The sequence below is a fragment of the Python bivittatus genome, unplaced genomic scaffold, assembly GCF_059951505.1.
Source record: "Python bivittatus isolate LINGU-HERP-01145 unplaced genomic scaffold, Pbiv_v1 ctg000700_np1212, whole genome shotgun sequence".
Lineage (NCBI taxonomy): Eukaryota > Metazoa > Chordata > Lepidosauria > Squamata > Pythonidae > Python > Python bivittatus.
In genome coordinates, this window is record NW_028277098.1 from 8,305,116 (window position 1) to 8,323,583 (window position 18,468).

The 18,468-nt window shown below is 39.6% G+C and overlaps 1 protein-coding gene across 1 annotated transcript in view; it reads left to right on the top strand.

The window, feature by feature from the left end:
- The window catches only part of RGSL1 (regulator of G protein signaling like 1), a 44,842-nt gene extending 27,063 nt beyond the window's left edge, over window positions 1–17,779 (top strand). Inside the window, exons 14-20 of the mRNA XM_088153303.1 lie at window positions 1,543–1,672; window positions 3,357–3,546; window positions 4,021–4,159; window positions 6,611–6,735; window positions 9,348–9,466; window positions 9,752–9,847; window positions 17,718–17,779. Of these exons, the coding sequence (XP_088009429.1) occupies window positions 1,543–1,672; window positions 3,357–3,546; window positions 4,021–4,159; window positions 6,611–6,735; window positions 9,348–9,466; window positions 9,752–9,847; window positions 17,718–17,779 (861 nt within the window). The remainder of the gene's footprint in view (window positions 1–1,542; window positions 1,673–3,356; window positions 3,547–4,020; window positions 4,160–6,610; window positions 6,736–9,347; window positions 9,467–9,751; window positions 9,848–17,717) is intronic.
- Window positions 17,780–18,468: the final 689 nt, after the last annotated feature.

Genomic DNA, 18,468 nt, shown 5'->3' on the forward strand with positions numbered 1-18,468 from the left:
TCAGTTTCTTTGCCCTGGGTAGACTTTTGTAGTTCTTCCAATTCTACTTCTGTGAATACTTTACTTTGTATTATAAATTGACATTGATCTGCTAGCCTCTGCCCTGTTATTTCTGATTCTGGATGTTTTTCTTTCCAGAACTGGTGCATTCTTTTCAAATATCCTCTTCTCATTGGACTTGATTTATAATAGCAAATCATTATTTCTTTGTTTTCAGTCTTTGTATATTTGCAACAGGTAAACAAGCTTTCTTCCATGTGCTCCTGCACCTGCTGGCCCTGGTTGCTCAGCCAACAGTCCTGAGTCCTGTAACCCATTTGTCACCAGATGTCTAGGAACTAGAACACCTAGCACAGTTCTTGTTGACCCAGGATATGTCCGATCTGGTATAGGTTTCTGTAAATTACGTTTCATCATATTGCTTATGAGAGAGGCACTCTTCGTCTAGCTCCTCTGATGAGACTTGTCCAGTATGGTTGAACCTCTGGCCTAGCTCTCATCCTTCTTGGAGCACGCAAGCTCCACAACCACAACCACGTCAAAGTAGTGCCTCACTGGGGGGGGGGGTATTATTATTGTTGTTGTTGTTGTTGTTGGTTGCACAGTCAACCAGATGTTTAGACTGGGTTTGGCATTTTTGTCCACCTACCAAGTCCTTCCCAAGGACCTGAGATAGGCAGATGCTGTGGTTTGGTGGTTTGATGGTGTTAAAGGTATTGTCGCAGGATATAAGCTGTTCCAAGTAAAGCTGCCTTTTTCAATTGACTGAGGATGATTTTGATGATGATGATGATGATGATGATGATGATGATGATGATGATGATGATTTTGCTTTTCTGTATTTCTTAAAAGTAAGGAAGGCTATACAATAGATAGATAATGTGCCTGCAGCATTAAACTTTTCAAAGCCAAAGTACTAAATCCTTTGCCGTATGGCACAGCATTGTGTGTAAAAGTATCCTTGTGCCAGAAGCAGTTCTGCCTGAATTTCCTGCTTCAGTAACATTATTGTTCTGGTTATTAGTGAGGGGAAGGAGGGTGGAGGGAATGCAGTCCAGTCTGCAATGTTGGATTGAGGAGTGATCATTGAGAAAAAAAAGGGGCATCGCTCCCTGTCCACAGGCATCCATGGGGGGTGGTCAAGATGGAGACTATGATCAAGTGATCTGGTTCCTTTTTTACATGGGTTACATGCGTCATGAATGTAAAAGAGGGGTGGAGCTTCAAGGAAATCATTTTTACTTTTTTGACCCACACAGACACACACATTAATATTCCTGTGCCTTTTTCCTTTTGCCTGGAATGCTTTTTCCATGCAGAATTTGGCAGAAAGCAGTTTGCCTGCTCACTCTTGCATGAAGAAAAATGTCTCTTTCTCTGCAGGATTTGTTTGAGGAAAAAATCACCCTTCACCTGCCCCTACACTGAGAAATCTAGTCAAGAAGATTTGAATTTCAAAAGTTTCCATATTTGTGAGATTTAAAACGGTCAGTGATCAGGTTGCCCTGTGCTGAGCATTGCAAACGATGGTTTCTTTTCCAGAAAAGGTGCTGGTGTGCTCTTTTCTCCTTCATCAGGAGGGTCTGCAAGTTCCGAAAGGCAATGAGTTATGTGAGAGAGCGCAAACACTTTGAGAACTTTCTCCAGAAGGAGGTGAAGAACGACAAGGAAAGTGAGTCCTAAGTCTCTCACTTCCTACATGATAAGCTCCAGTGGATTTTTTCAGGAGGAGGAGTCGCTTTTGAGTTGATTTCTTGCTATTGTTTATTTGAAAACAAGGGAATGGAGAAAAGGCATCAGTTGGTCCAGATTTAAAGGAATTCTGGGAGTTGAAGTCTATACATCTTAAAGGTGCTGAGGTTCAGCAATACTGGATTAGGGGATAGGACTCAGTGGTCTAAATGGTCCCTTCCAACTCTATGGTGCTACTCTTTTTCCAAAGGCACACATACATATGGCTGTTTTGACATTCAGACCTTATCTGGAAACACAGCCTTAAACCTAATCCCTTAAATGTTGCTCCTTTCCTGAAGCAGAGGGCTCTCAATCTTTTCCTCCCCTTTCCCTCCCATTCTAACTACCTGCTCAGAGAAAAAGAGTGGTTATAAAGTTCAAATTTAAATGCTAAGCTCTTTGGAACAAAGATTCAAGTATTTTTTTCTTCTTAGTAATTTGCTTAGTCTACTTTGTAGAAGGCTATGACCACTGATGTCCACTGAATAAAGAGATAGTAATCAAAGTAAAAAGAGATGAACACCTAGGCACTCAAGTTAGCTATCCGGTTCACTCCAAAGTCATGTGTCCTTCACATATAGAATCCAATCCAGATAATTATATCAGACTCATAGAGCATGGGCCAGCTTTTTTTCAAAGAATAGTCAAATTGTCTGGAGTCTCACAGAGGGTGTTTTACAACTGCAGAGTAACATCTGCAAGCTCCACTCCTTTCATACGTGATGCATATAAAAAGGGAAGGAGTGTGTATTGCGTTGGCATGACATTGCTTTCATAATTTGCCCCCAGACCATGAACACTAATGTCCCCTGAAGAGATCACTGGCTGTACTTAGGCAAGGTCCAATCTTCAAATGCCTCTCCAATTAGAAGATTCATCTACCAATAGAAGCGAATATGTGTAGCTCAGGGTTGAACTGTGGAGTCCTTGGGGTTCTCTAAGCTTGGTTCTTTTCTTGCAAACATTTTGTTACCCAGCTAGGTAACATCTTCAGTGCTAGAATAGAAGTGCCATTCTAGCACTGAAGATGTTATCTAGCCAGGTAACGAAACATTTGCAAGAAAAGAACCAAGAATGTTTGCGAGAAAAGAACCAAGCTCAGAGAACCCCAAGGACTCCAAGATTCATCTAGTTTCCTAGACTAGCTTTCCCTAGCAAGCAGAGCACTTGGATCCAGCTAGAATTCCTAAAAACTCAGGAGTTCACTAAATCAGGAAAGCCAACCTTCTAAAATTAGAAGTTCATCCTGATAGCCTTGTGTTGGTTGTGGTCTCTGCAGTTCCCCACATTCTTCATTCTGATGGAAATAAATCACTGGAAGCTTCCAGACCAACAGTATCAGCTCCAGCAACAATTTTCCAGTCTAAACACTTTTATCAGAGAATTCTTTATCTTCAAGGCATGGAGTAAAGGGGATGGGATATTCATGGGATTAACCTGATTAGCTGAAGTGGATTGTGGTCCAATTGCTCCAAGGCATTTTGTGCAACTTCAGCTCCTCTACACTAGAAAATAAAAGCACAGTGCTTGTACTGAAGATTATTGAATTATGGAATTATTTTTATACCTCTCATCATGGATGGATTTTTGTGGTAAATGCTCCCTCTTTTTCTTTTCTCCAGATCTGCAAAGCCCAACTGGTACTCAAACAAGGCATGGAAGTATTTCTGGAGTTAGTGGGCGTTATGGCTCAGTTTATGGACCATCAGATGACACTGAAGTGCAACAGGTAAAGCGCAGGATACCTGGTGGCCGCATCATCTCAGTCAACTTCTTGGTGAATGATCTCTACTTTTATCTAGAAATGGAGAGGTAAGTCAGCCCGTGCTATATCTCTTACTATATCATCCACGCTTCTTGTATTCTGTGATCAACAATATTTATCCCCATCCATTGTGTCTAGGGTGACTCTTCAGTCACACTCATCCAGCATCATGTTGTAAGGCCGTATATGAATATCTATCATGTTTGGATTGGATAACTGGCCAATATGTTCTTAAACAGTCAGAGGCATCACCCTCCTAGTTCACAATGGCAATCTGGGGCAGCCATAGAGACTTATATCAGGCTGGTGCTGAATTAACATGACAGCTTTTAGGATGGGAATGGGCCACAGGAAGAAGTATCCACTTGACCCCAGATGTGGCTTGTTATTTGCTGCACTACCAATCCAAGACCAGATGATATCAACTATTATGTGGTCTTGCCTCCAATTTCTGTTACATCAAGGATGGCCTTTAGTATTGTCCATCCCACCTCTCCATTTTCTGTTTATTACTACCACAGGTTTTTTCATCTGTCTGATACTGTGGTCATGCTGGCTTCTCTTGGGTTCTATACAGAGCGGGATATTGCCTTCCTGAAGAGCAAAGTGGCCACCATCAACAAACTATTTCTGAATTCAGATATCCCACCTAAACTGAGGGTAAGAGATCTGGAAATAACTTTTCCAAGGTGGTGGGATTAGTTGCGCTCGGCAGAAACATAAAGAAAAGTTGCTGTGTTTTCAGCTGAATGGCACAAAGTAGGCACTGAAGTGGACAGATTGACAGGTTAGGCTCCAGCTTCCAGTGGTGAACCCAGGCAGGCATTGTTAATACATGGCAGGTATCATTGCTAGACTGAGCAAAGACACTGGTGATTCATAGATTCCATAGTAAAGCTCAACTTCTTATTATTATGATAACAGTAGCATCTTTTGTAGAAGCCAGGAAGCAGTTGGGTTGCATCCCATGCTAGCACCAAATTTGTATGCTTAAGGACCTATGTTCAAGGGAACAATTCAACTCCCTTTGCTCAGAAAGGAAGTTACTACTGTGGTCTGTCTTGATAACCTTCCTACACACGTTGATAGATAATTCAACAAAAATAAGCATTTTTTTTAATCTGCAAATTAATTTTTTTTCTTCATTTTTGCCATTCATCTTTTTGAGTATTGCAAACCTTGCCAATTCTTCCATTCCTTCTTCCCTAGAAATCTGACCCAGCATTCTTGATTGGTCTGTATGTTCAGGTCTGTACAGACTACTGGTTTTCAGGTTCTCCTACATTATCAGACCTGCCCCTGAGCAATTTTAGGGATGTGATTTCACAGGGTGGAAGGAAACCCTTGCAGTGGCCAGCATAAGCTCTTCCTTCCCTTTGTTTTTTCCCCTGGGACTTTAAGGCAACCTGAAGAGCGTTGCACCACCTAGTTTCAAAGTATTCAAGGAAAAGGCAATTGAAGCACTTGAAGTTGATTTGTGGGGCTGAGAATTCAAGGTAATTACTGATCATCAGCCACTTACATGTCTACAGAAAATGAAGGACAGTAATCACAGGATTACCAGATGGTGTTTAGCCCTACAACCATAGAAGTTTTCAATCCATCACAAAGCTGGAAAGCAAAACTTACTTGCTGATTACCTATCTAGCTATGGAAGAGACATTAAACCCCAGGAACCTTGTTGCACCATCGAAAAGGAAGAGGAGGTCAAGACAAGGGACTGAATGGGTACTGTGACCCTCATAAAAAAGGGGGAGAGAATGTTGTTTTTATTCCAGACAATACCTGTTTTGAGAAAGAATGTACCCTTCAAATAATGACAAGATATATCCAGATTCATATGTCAGGGGAAGAAATAATAATAACAACAACAACAACAACATAAAATAAATAAAAATAATTAAACCAAGGGTTAAATATAAAATTCTCCCAAGATGCAAAGGAAAGAGGTGGACTGAGATTGCCTGATTTTAAATTGTATTTTGCTGCCTGCTGTTTGGTTTGGATGAAGGAATGGCTGTTGCTAAGAAATAAGAAACTCTTAGAATTAGACGAACACGGTGTGAGGTTTGGGTGGCATGGCTTTTTATGGTATGGTAAAGTTAAATTAAATGTAGATTTTAAAAAACATTATATCAGGAATGTCATATTACGGATATGAAACAGATATAGACCCAGATTATGCCCAAAAATACTTTTGTTGGCCTCGGCTAAAGAAGCATTTTATAGAAAAGAAACAACAGGCAAAGAAAAATGGTTAACATATAAAGACCTGCTAGTTCAGGAAAATGGAGAACTCAAGATGAAATCAAGAGAACAACTGACTGCAGAAGGATTTACTTTTCATGGTTTTCATATGTACAATTAAGGGAGAGGTTCAATATGGACAGAAAGTTATCAGGTATAGAACAATATGTAACAGAATTTGAAAGGGAATTATGTACAAATGATGAACATGTGATTGCTAAAATGTATAAACTTTTGTTGAGATTTGAAATGGAAGAAGAACAAGTTAAAGAGTGCATGATAAAATGAGCTGAGAATTTTGGTTATAATATACAGATGGATCAATGGGAAATAATGTGGTTAAAAGAACTGAAATTCACACTGCCATATAATTTAAGAGAAAATTTTTATAAAATGATGTACAGTGGTATATGTCACCAGCTGTATAAAGGTACTTTGTACATATATAAATTTATAAAGGTATAAAGGTACTTTATCTAAGATGTATAAAGGTACTTCTAATTGTTGCTGAAAATGTGAAAAGCATGAAGGGACATTTTACCATGCATGGTAGACTTATTAAAAAGCGAAAAAATATTGGATACAAATATATATGATGATGCAGAAATTTTAAAACTTAATTTTCAGTTGAAACCAGAGCTTTTTTTACTAGGACTTATAGATAGTTGACCAGAAAAGATTCATGGAGGATTGGTTTTATATATGGTAACTGCAGTGAATCTTGGAGATTGGGGACCAGCCACATCAGTTTTTCTGTTTCTGTCTGATGATGGGTTGACATAATTAGCCATTTTATGATATTTTATTTAAAAATATATTTTATTTACATGTATGTTATTTATTTATGTTCTCTTTCATGACCAGGTCAATCTCACAGATGCACAGTATATTCAAATTCGGAATTTAATTTCTGAAGGTGTGCTGAACAGGACTCTTTATCATGGTGCTATAATCTCCATCTTCCCACTTTTATTATACTTCTGGAAGAAGTAAGTGTTTTTATCACTTGGATTAGGTTAGCTGTATAAGAAAGCATTTCAGTTGTATGTTTGGGCACCTCTTATAGGGCCTTTTCCCACTGCAGATTTAAAGTGTTCTCCACCCATCCACAAGTAATCAGAAATCTATACAAGAATAACATTTGTTGTTCTCACTACCAATCCATGCTGATGTTGTGTTATGATTGGATATGGCTGTCTGACTAATCAACTAAACTAACATTGTCAATCCTATCCTGTATCTAAAACCTACATTCTGGTTTGCCATCAGACAATAAAATCCTGATTTAAAGTATGCAGGGCATGTTCAGTAAAGCCACTGGTTAAAGTCCCTGGTGTTATTGTCCTCTCCTTTCTCAGTCTCACTAATAAATGGAAACTCTCCACTAGTCATTAGACTGCTGTGATTGGTAGACCCTAGTCATCTGTCAAGATCTGGTACCAAGTGTCAGCCCAGTAGACCAGACTAAGAAACCAATGCCATATAGGTCAGGACTACTTTTATTGTAACATTTATCGTAACAGAATCTTGCAAGCCTAAATGTGCTCCCCTCCCCCTTTTTCTTTGTGTGAACAAAGGAAGGGCTTGTCTGAGATGTGTTCCTGAGTTATTTTCTTGACCCGCCCTGAAGCCCTTCTTATCCAACTGTTGCCTTGGTAGTGGCTCCTCATCCTGTCCTTCAAGGCCATTCCCTCTGCCCTCTATGGCCCTTGATCTGTGGCATTGGTGGAGGCTGACCAGTAAAGTAGGAAAGGCTTTTCTGCCTTTCTAAACAGTCCTCACCCACCCAGAAGATTGGGCACTGAGCTGCAACTGATCCATGGGGGACTAGAGTCTCTAGAGTCTAGAGTAAGGCAATAGAGGTTGTCCTGCTTCACTGGGTATCCTCTTGCCACCCCTCCTCATCTGGGCAGCTAAAACCCAGGCTACCAGGGCAGGGAGGGATGGTGGGAGAACTGACTCTTTATTTACCAGTTACAGTCAGCAAGTCCCCCAAACAGCTGGGGGGATTGCAAAATGAAGTAAGAGAGATCCCACTTCATACACATCCCCCCCCCAAGTACTGACAGCTTTTTTTTCCAGACTTTTAAAAAACATTTAGTATGCCTCTGAACAAACAGTAAACCGATGCTCAAAGCAGCCCAGACGACAGCAGACAGGCACATCAGGAGGGGGATTGCACCATAAGTGACACAGCTAGCTTGCTGTCTCCTGCTTCACCTTCCAACCTCCATTACCACCACTGGTAGTGCTATTTGGGTTGAAACAGGTCTCTGAGCTGGGGATCAGCTCAGAAACCTGGTAAATATGAGAAAGAGCCCAAGTTGAAAGAGCAAGTCTCTCTGCTGCTCTCATTGTTCCCAAAATAAGGACCTGGAGGACACTGCCCAGGGATTCAAGGGAGGGGACATACCTGCACCAGCCCAAAGTGGCTAATAGATGGCAGGCTGATCCCAACCACTAGGGCTCACCTGATTGCAACACTGGTGGGTTGAGCCCCCACAGCAAAGTTTGCCCCCACAGCAAAACTGCCTTGGCTCATTGCCTGCTTAAGAAGAAAAATACTATTTTCAGACCAGAACAGCCAAGGACAATTTTAAGCTGCCTCATGTATGGGCTGAGGATAAAATGAAGGTAATGTAACAATGACATGACAGAATAAAAAAGTTGCTGCACCCATTATCATCAACAAAACCAGAGAATAAAGGTTACAACAGGTTTTTTAAACTGGGGTCAAAGTTGTCTTTGCCAGCTAAGCAATACATTTATCAAAATAAATTGAAGAGGAAGTCCAAATGGTATGGTCTTTCTGCTTGTGCTGTTTTTATGTGATAATTTAATATTGGATGGCTTAGTAGTGCAAAAAGAAAGGTTCAGCAGTAAGAAGAATTACATGCCCCCAACTTGTGACTCCATGAAATTTGTCTACAGGTAGTCCTCAACTTACAACCACAATAGGGACCAGAAAATTCATTGTTAAGTAGTGTGGTCATTAAGCAAGGCATCATGTGACAATACCTGATTTTTATGACCTTTTTGCAGCAGTTATTAAGTGAATTAAGTTATTAAGTGAATCATGTGGTCATTAAGTGAATCATGTGGTCGTTAAGTGAATCATGCAGTCCCTCATTGATTTTGCTTGCTGGAAGCCAGCTGGGAAGGTCACAAATGGCAATCATATGACCCTGGGATGCTGCAACCCTTTTAAATACATGCTGGTTGCCAAACACCTGAATTCTGATCACATGACTGTGGGGATTCTGCAACAGTCATAAGTGCAAGGACCAGTCGTAAGTCACTTTTTTCAGCACTGTCATAACTCTGAACAGTCACTAAACAAATGGTCATAAATCAAGGATTACCTGTACTGTCCTTTGGGTTCCCTCTTTCTAGACCTGGTCTACATAAGCTATAGCCCACCAAACCAAACACAGTCTATTATCTGTGTATGACAGGCCATCAGGAGCTCAGGAAGCCTCTTATCTTGTTTGTCTGCTTTGTTATTTGTAACTTTCTTAGAGAGCAATTCCTCTGATTTCCCAAACATGCATTTTATTATTTCAATAAAAGCTGCCACAAGTATCAACATTTTTCCTTGCAGATATTGTTTTTGGAAAGTAATGACGTGTTTCAGAAAACATAAAGAAAAATGTGATTTTTCTCCTCCTCCACCAACATCACCTCCAAAGCTAGCTAGGAAGTACAATGGTTACAGTGGAGGTAAGCAGAACCTGAAGCTTCCATGTTTTCTTTTGTATCTGCTTTAAATTATGAAATATGCACTTGATCAGCATGTTGGTTTGAACTGTATATCACAGAACTAAATAGCAACTTTTGACCTTTCATAGTATGCTAAATCAGTGTTTCTCAACCTCAGCAACTTTAATTACAGTACCATAATAGTGTGCATATTAGAACAATTTTTAACAGTGATGTTTTACTTGGGGGATCAGGAGATAATTCCTGTGTTATAGCTTGCTTTCTCTTTTTGATAAATTTTTATAGAAGATCATCCAATCATCAGGTTTACTTTGCTCAGAGGAATCCAGCTATTGCTGCCTCAGCCAAAGGAGGAACTAGAGGAAAGCCCTGGAGAAAAATGTAAATTTTTTAATATAATTTTATTAACAATTTTAATTATAATAGTAAAATCTAATACAAACCAAACTTAAAGAAAGAGAAGAGAGAGAAAGGATAAAAAGTACAAGGAGAAAGAAAAAAGAGAGAAGGAAGAAGAAAGTAAAAATATAATAAAGAAAAAGAAAAGAAATATATAAAGAAGTGACTTCCAACCTTCATCACAAGTATAAACAAATACAGTGATTCTTCACCCCCTCTAAGGTTACAAACAATTATCTCTTCATCCCATATCCCATCCTTTATCTATAAAGAAATCCATAAAGCATCATCTTTTCAGTCCTGCTGTCAGCAGAAGGCCCAGAAAGAGTTTCCAGACAACATATCTTGTTTTAACCTTGATCAAATAAACCAACTTTATATTCCTTCCTTTTACTTCTAATGGTCTTAATCTTAGTTCATTCAAATATTGTCATATGATTTGATCTCTTCATTTCTTCTTTGTCCCATCTCACAGAGTTCTTCAAGGCTTTAACAAGCCTCTTTTGTAAACCCAGTAGGAAAAAAATTATCCAGGTCACTCTCTTGGTTTGTCATTTGTATTTCCCTTTTAAATTTTAAAACCTCAGCCAATTTCTTTTATAAATCCCGTGAAACATCCTTTTCCAAGTCATCCTCTTGGTCTGTCAGTTGTAAATCTATTTGCAATACCATCTCTATCTTGTCAGATAAAATTTGTTCTATATCTGTCATTTCTTCAATAAAATCTTTTGGACATAGTCTATCCATAGAAGCAGACATCATTGTTGATATTGTAGGTACTAATTTCTGATTCCATTCTTCAAAAGTCTCCTTCAGTATTTTCATTGTTATAAGGTTTTGCATTTTATAGGCTTGCATTTTCTCCTCTGTCTAAAATCTGAAGCCCCTCTAGTGTCTAGTTTTTAAATCATGAAATTGCTTATCTCTGTTATGTCTTCCAAAAACCAAAAAAGATCTATTTCTCACAAGAAGTGGTTTGGTCTTTATAATTACAGTGGTACCTCGGGTTATGAATGCCTCTGTTAACGAACTTTTCGGCTTACGACCAGCTCCGGCCGCAAAAATTTACCTCGGTTTGCGAACTCCGCCTCGGGGTACGAACAGGATACACGGCCATTTTTCCGCCCCTGACACGTGGTCCACGGCCATTTTTCTGCCCCTGACACATGGTCCGTGGCCATTTTTCCGCTCCTGACACGTGGTCCGCGGCCATTTTCCGCCCCTGACATGTGGTCCGCGGCCATTTTTCCGTCCCTGACACGTGGTCGTAGGGAGGGGGACTCTCCCTCCAAGCAGTAGCCGCCTCCCTGTCCTCCACGCCAGAACGGATTAATGGTAATTACATTGAACTTTATGGGGAAATTTCCTTCGGGTTGCGACCAATTTAGGGTGTGACCAGAGTCACGGAACGAATTAAGTTCGTAAACCGAGGTTCCAATGTAATTCCAAAGTCTTATTGTCAAGTCAAAGTTTCAATATTCCAAATTTATCTGGACCCTTAGTCCATTTATAACTTTCTAAGATTAGAATCTTATTTAGCTTTTTGCTGTTTATTTCAAATTCTTTAAGTTCTTAAGCTTATAATTATTTTTTCAGAGTTTGAAGATAAACTCACCCAATAAAGACTTCTCAAACTTCTCATTCTGAAGTTTTGTAACAGCTTTAAAATGGTTAATAGGCAATTGATTAGAAAGTGAGGTTTGCGAACTTAGTGTCCTTTAAAAGGCTGCACCATGGTTGCAAGCAAGATGGCTAATCCCTTTGTCTCCTGATGCTCAAACCCATGGAAAACCACTGTCCTGTAGTCTCCTCGTGAGACCAGCTGTTTGGAGCACATGTGGGCAATCCCCTGTCTTCTCCTTATTTGGAGAGGTTCCAAGGAACTGGTCTACTCTCCAATTCCTTGGTCTTTGCTGTGGTTGTCGGCTCCACTTTTGCAAAGATGTCTTCAGTTTGCCATATCTCCCCCAGAAGTCCTGAGAAAAATGTAAGTTGTAAGATGAGCAATCATGAGCTGACAAATTTAATTTGTTTGGAGACCTCCAGCAGGTACCTAAATATCCTCCTTTCATCTCAAAGTCCCCTGCAGTGTCTTTTTTTTTTAATGTTTATTTGTTATTTCTGTCTGTTCTTTGTGCCAAAAGCTACCAAGGCAATGTACCAGGAATACATAAATAAACAATAAAACCATGAGCGCATAAAAAGAACAATATAATCTTAGAAGCATTAAAATCATAACATTCATTTAAAATGTACAGAAGTATTTCTTCCCATGTTTTCCAAAACCTGAGCACAGGTAGCTCAACTTTATGAGAAGTCCTATAGCTAACACCCCTGCAATCAGCTAGAGGAACTCCAAAATTGCTTCCAACCCTTTTTGATTCTATGAGCATACTTGACTCACCTATTTCAGGACCTATCTACCATTTTCAGTTTGATCTGGAACTGGCTGGGTAGCTTGTTTAGAAACAACTAGATTTCCAGGCTTCAATAAATCTGCCCCTTAATGAATTGGTGCTCTAGACAGCAATCTGTAGAACACTCCAAATAAGCAATAATAGACAAGTGAAGCATAGCAGACAGACAAGAATGGAAATCCAGACATCTGGAAGGCTATCTCAGTCTCATAGGTAGGAAAGCTAGAGCTACTAAACAAAGCCTACTCGAATTTTTCAGAGCACTTGCTAAATTCTCAGCTGCTAATTGGACATCAGCTGGTCACAAAATGGTGACATGTAGAGCTGAGGTACTAAAGCAAAGAAGGCCAGCAAAACCCAATCAACAAATTCAATTCTTACCCTAGGTGAACATAAGGTTTTTTCCCCTCTACCCTGCTCCTTTCCTTGATTATCAGTCAATATAATGGCTCAACCAAAGATTGAAGTGGGAACAATCTAACCCCAATAAACCTGGCAATTGTCTAGAACTTACCTTCCTTAGTTGTGGATGAGGGGGAAAAAAAGAGAAAGAGAGAAAGAGAAAGAGAGAAAGAGAGAGAGAGTTTTAAATTATTTTTATTCCAGGTAGGCTGAGGCTTCAAATCTAACTTAACTCCTTTTCCTTGGCAGCTTCATTAGGAAGTGCAACCCATGTGAAATCATCATCTGGTGTCTCTCTCTTGCCAAAAAGGTAAATGTCTTTGAAATACATTGTCTCCAGTTGAGACTTAAAACTTTCTTGGGAAATATAAAATTATGAAAAAAGCATAATGCTCAGCTTGGCCATGACTGCAAAAGGTCTTTCAGGATGTGCTACTACTGACTTGCCTCTGTAAGCAGCAAAGCTAGAACTTTATGGCAGAACTGAGTGACAAATACACATTGTAAAGTTACTCTGGACTTTTTTGGCCCTGCAAAATGATAATTTTAATTATATTTTGTTGGGTATTTTGTTATTGTCTTAATTCCTACAATTTACCCAAAGAACAGGATAGTGTATAGATTGAATCTCTCCCATTGAAATCTATTTATATATGCCTTATATACCTGCAATCACATGTTTAATTTTCTTACTGAAATCAATGGGAAGTAAGATCTTTGGTTGGAATAGAGAGGACCCCTTTTTAAGAAACAAAAATCTGAAGCTTGCCTAACTACTCTTTGAATGTATGTTGATTTACTTCTCTTAACCAATATGGCTGGACATGTTTGTCACACAGAAGCCACAGCGTAATCATGCCAAAAGATCAGCTAATTCCTAATTCAGTTGTGAATCTAGCATTCCTTTAGCGTTACCTATCTCAGCTTTAAATTGTTAAATTTGTTTTTGTTTGCTTGTTTTCTGACACAGGGGATCAGTTTTTGAAATTGGGAAAAAAGTGTTTTAACAGCTTAGTATCTTCCCTTCTGGAGGCATGATGTCAGCACTTTCTCAATGGATGATCAATTTCTGCTGCAGCGTGTGTAAACTGAGGTCCTTGACTATCACCACAGCAAGTAACAGGGCTTTGACAGGAAAGATCTTTGGGGGCTACGTGATAAAAGTGTATTTTCCCTTCTGGGATGTTTTTTCTAATCATTTCTATTAACACTCTGAAAGCAGAAGCAAGCGAGAAAAGGAAAGGATAAAGGGAAAAGAAAGAATTGAGGATATGTCTTGTGTGCATACAGGGATAAGAACCAGTGCCAAATTTAGAGAGCCGCTGTAGTAAAATTAAAACAGCTCACACACACACACACACACACACACCAGGTATATTTTAAGATGAGTGGATGGGTTTGTATTTTATTATAGCAGCAAGTTATCATTTCAGATTTTATTTGTAAAAAATCACTGCTTATATCAGTTCAGAAGATGAAGCAGGTACTTGTAAAGGATAATGGCATTTCTGGAATGAGCAGTTACCTTAATCATGAAACACTGTTCCTTTACTCAACCTCCCTTGTCAGATCTTTCTATATCAGTGAACTTAACACAAAACTCCATCTTTCTTCAACCCCTCATCCCATCAGATGTCACAGGGTCAGTAGCCACTGTATCACTCTCTTTGTTTCTTCCAGGTTAAAAAAAAACCCAGAGTCTGCTCAATCTAACGATTTGGGGGCACCAACAGCAGTAGGACCATAGTCATTCAAAGGATCCAAACTTCCATCTAACAACAGATACTGGTGGGAACCTTAGGCAGAAGCATCCACAGCAAACCACTATGACACCAAAATAATGCCACACATGTGGCAATGCTATCCTATGCATGGCACCCTTATGTATTTGTATCCTGATGTCTGTCTCAAGCACACAAGTCCCAGCACTGGCATGATGATGCAGTCACACACAGTTGGTCATTTGTTCTGTTGATGGTGCCCATGATTTTAGAGAGAGGTTGTCTGAACTACAGTGATCATTAGCCTACGGCTTGAGTCCAAGGATTCTGGTAGTCCTGGGCTCTAAATTCCAATTGCCATTTTAATTCCATACAATTGCCTACAGAAATGCTGCATGGAAGGAACTGTGAGAAGACAAGATGAGGGTTAGATGCAGCGGTCTGAGGATACTCAGAGGATTGATGTTGCTTATTGCTCCTACCAGGAAAAGCTAGCAAGTTCCACAGTTGAAAGAGGAGAGCCAGCCGAGGAAATTTTATCCAGGGGCCCCTCAAATATGAAGGACTCTTACAGGTCCTAGAACTTACCTGGACATGTCTGTTGAGATGACATTCCATCTTCCCTAAACATTTTCCACATATAACCTTTGAGTCCAGGAAAGGGGAGAGGAGAGAGGAATAATGTCCTGGTCTTATTAAAAAATGCTTCAGCATGAGAGACTTAGAAATCTCACCTTTACCTCTGTCCCAGAATTATGGGGTTTAGTGATCTCCTTCCATGGAGCATTCTCATCACACAATAGTATATGCATAAAAATTGGATTCTTGGTGTTCTCTGAGCTTGGTTGTTTTTCTGCAGACCCTTCAGTGCACTGATGATGTTCACTAGCCTGGTAAAGAAATCTCTGCAGGAAAACAGCCAAGCTCAGAGAACACCAAGAACCCAACCATTCAACCCTGAACTACATACATTCTCTACTATTGGATGCATAACTATTTCTGGATGAATTAATCCAATGAGTCACATTGAGAAGCCACAGATCCATACACTGTTTCCATTTGCATACAGAAAGAGGGTCAGCTTATGTTCATGAAATTATTACGATTACCCACCTAAAAACCAGCATCACTACACAGGATTGCCAAGGTTGAAAAACACTGGATTAGAGACTATTGGAAGTATGGCTTGTGGCTGGCTGGGGAATTCTGGGAGTTGAAGTCCACACATCGTCAAGTTGCCAAGGTTGAAAAACACTATCTCTCCACCTTTCCCGAGCCCAGGCTCTCGCCACTCAGCTGCTTTTCTGTATTTTGGAAGGAGGGGTGGAATCAGCTATACTAGAAAGAAGCTAAATTCAATCTGATATGATGAATATATGTCCTGAAGGTGCGCATTGTTGCACATTTATAAACAATCCTAGATCCTGTATCTACCAAGAAATTTGAGATACTGTAGATGGCAAGGAAATATTTTTCCTGCAAGTTTCTGTTTCATTTGTAAAGGGATTTTATGTCAAACAACTACAGAGCCTAATGAAATGTGCTTGTTTTCTTTCTCTGCAGCCACAGCCTGGATTGCATTTACAAAACATTGCTTGGTGTCCGTTGATAGGTCGAAGATCTTCACATCAAGCAAGCAGTGCTTACAATCCACGCTTCCTGTTAACATAGATATTAAACGATTCTTTTTGTATTCTCTCTTCACACTGAGTATGCTTTATATTTAGATAAAATCTAATAACCATTTTAGTACATTACTAGAATGAATCAAAACCAGAAGCTTTACCTGCAGGAATTGACTGCCACTTACATTCATTACAACTGAAAAGGGTTCTGAATATGAAAACATTTATCATTTATCACTCTACCAACTTCATTTCTAGTATACGAATAGCATATTGCTAAAGTCTCTCTCTTAATGCTTTTCTTAATTTCAGAAACCACAGCTATCAGCAGTGGAGGTACTTTCTGCTCATTTAGTTTGTTTCCAAATGAAGAGCAAATTGAAATCCGCAGAAGATTGGAAGAGCTAAAACATTCTCTATTATCTGATCATTCAAGCCTGGTCTCATTAAAAAAACTAGGTTCATTCCAGCTGTTAAGCTGTGGCTATAGAGGCCTAGACACAAAGCATGTCCTCATCTACAAAGGATCATGTAGCTCCTTCTGATGATTTGAATGAGATAAAACCAGGTAGTGTAGATAACACTGAGCCTCAGCCCCATCTTTCTTGACTCAGCTGAATAAAAGAACCAGATGCTGGGGGGAGAGTATATTTATCAAAGTTACTTATCCATCAAGGTGACAGAGGCATGAATTCCAGCCTTGAAATTGTCCATCTGCAGCTGAACATTACATCTGAAATGGTGCTGAAAGCTCCACACCCCTGTGTTTTTAGTGATGACCTTGCCTGGTGCTCCAGTCTTGAAAAGACCTCTCCAAAATGTTACCACCCTGAGAATGACCACTTGGCTCTATCAAATTAGTCAGGAACACTCACCTAAGTTTATCAGCAAGATGCAAACCAGCTAATACCCCAGGGAAAGGGCTCTGAGAGTCAGGTGGACTAAGGAGGTAGATAGAGTGTGCCACCTTGCACTTCTTAAACTCAGCCATTGCCTCAGCTCTTTGTGTCTTAGATGTTCGGTAACTTCCCAAAGTTAACTAATAACTTTTTGGATAAAAGTTCTTCGGGTTCAGATCTCCCTTCAGATCCAGGGAACCAAGTGCTCCTGAAAGCCATGGTTTGATTATGAATGCTAAAGCAAGAGCCAGATTAATTGAAGGTTTTAGAAAGTACAGAAAGTCTCCTGGCAAAAGCTTGTTAACAAAGGAAAATAATTCTACTGCTTTGAGTCAATCTTTTGTCCCCTCATTTCCAAAGGTCTCTGTTGACCCTCATTGCCTGATTTCTCTTGAGATCTTGGCCAGATACTTTTGTGTCTTAGTGTTGTCCCAAAGATCCTGATTTCATTGGATCACTGCCTCAGTGCCACAGCCAACTGACCTCCATTGTCTCCATTTGGGGCTGCTGAGCTTATCTGACAGCTCAAAAATGGCAAAGGAGCCAGAGGTGATTTGATCCTAGCAGAAATGCTCAAGGCAGACATGCACTGGTAGTTCTATCCTTTGACTGCCACTCTTGAAAAATTAATGGCACTGTTCAAATTAAGATTTGAAAATATTCAGGCAGATTCTTCCAGGCTTCAACAGCTTGGAATCAACAGCAAAGGGATGTTATGGCTAGGGCTCAAAGATGGTCAAATGCAATTTTGTCTTTTGCTGACCTTAGTAACAATAACCCTTTCCCAGCTGCAATGAAGATCTTCAAAGTCATCAGCTCGTGTTACACCGTGCAGAGATTTGTGACTTAAGCACTACACAGGGAGATCAATCTATTTTTTTTAGAACGTGGACTATTGCCCCATTGCACATCCAATTTCCTGCTGAGAGTGGAATCTGCCCTAATCTCTGTGGAGACCACATGTAGCTTTGCCCTTTGAAATATTGGATTAAATTAATATGGATTGATTGGATTAATATTTGCAGGATATTATCTTTCTTTCATTAATGTTAAACTTCATTTTGAAATTGGGTAACCTCACCTAGAAAACTGGGCTGAATATTATCTCTGGAACAGGAGGTAGTAATGTTGTCATTTGGGTTTCATAGCAGAAAATCACCTTAGAGATGGCAATGAGATTATCTGGGGAAAGGATTCAGACACACACACACACTTCAGTTCTTGAAATGGGGCTTTATACATTATTGGGGTGCAAATGTCTCTCAATTTGTGTGAAAAAGGCAAGGTTTTATGCTGCCCTATTTTGCTTTTGTTGGGTTTTATAGGCCGCATTAGAAAATTTAAAAATTAAAAAAAACAAACTTCCTGTTGATTTTCTGCAGTGTAGTGCTTCCAATGGATGATATTTATGGCAATTTTGGATGAGTTGCAGAAATAAATTTAAAGGAATTCTATTCTTTTCAGCATGCAATCATTTCTTTTGATAAACATTGGATGGATTTTTTCAACTGTTCAATTAACTGATGAAATGAAAAAACA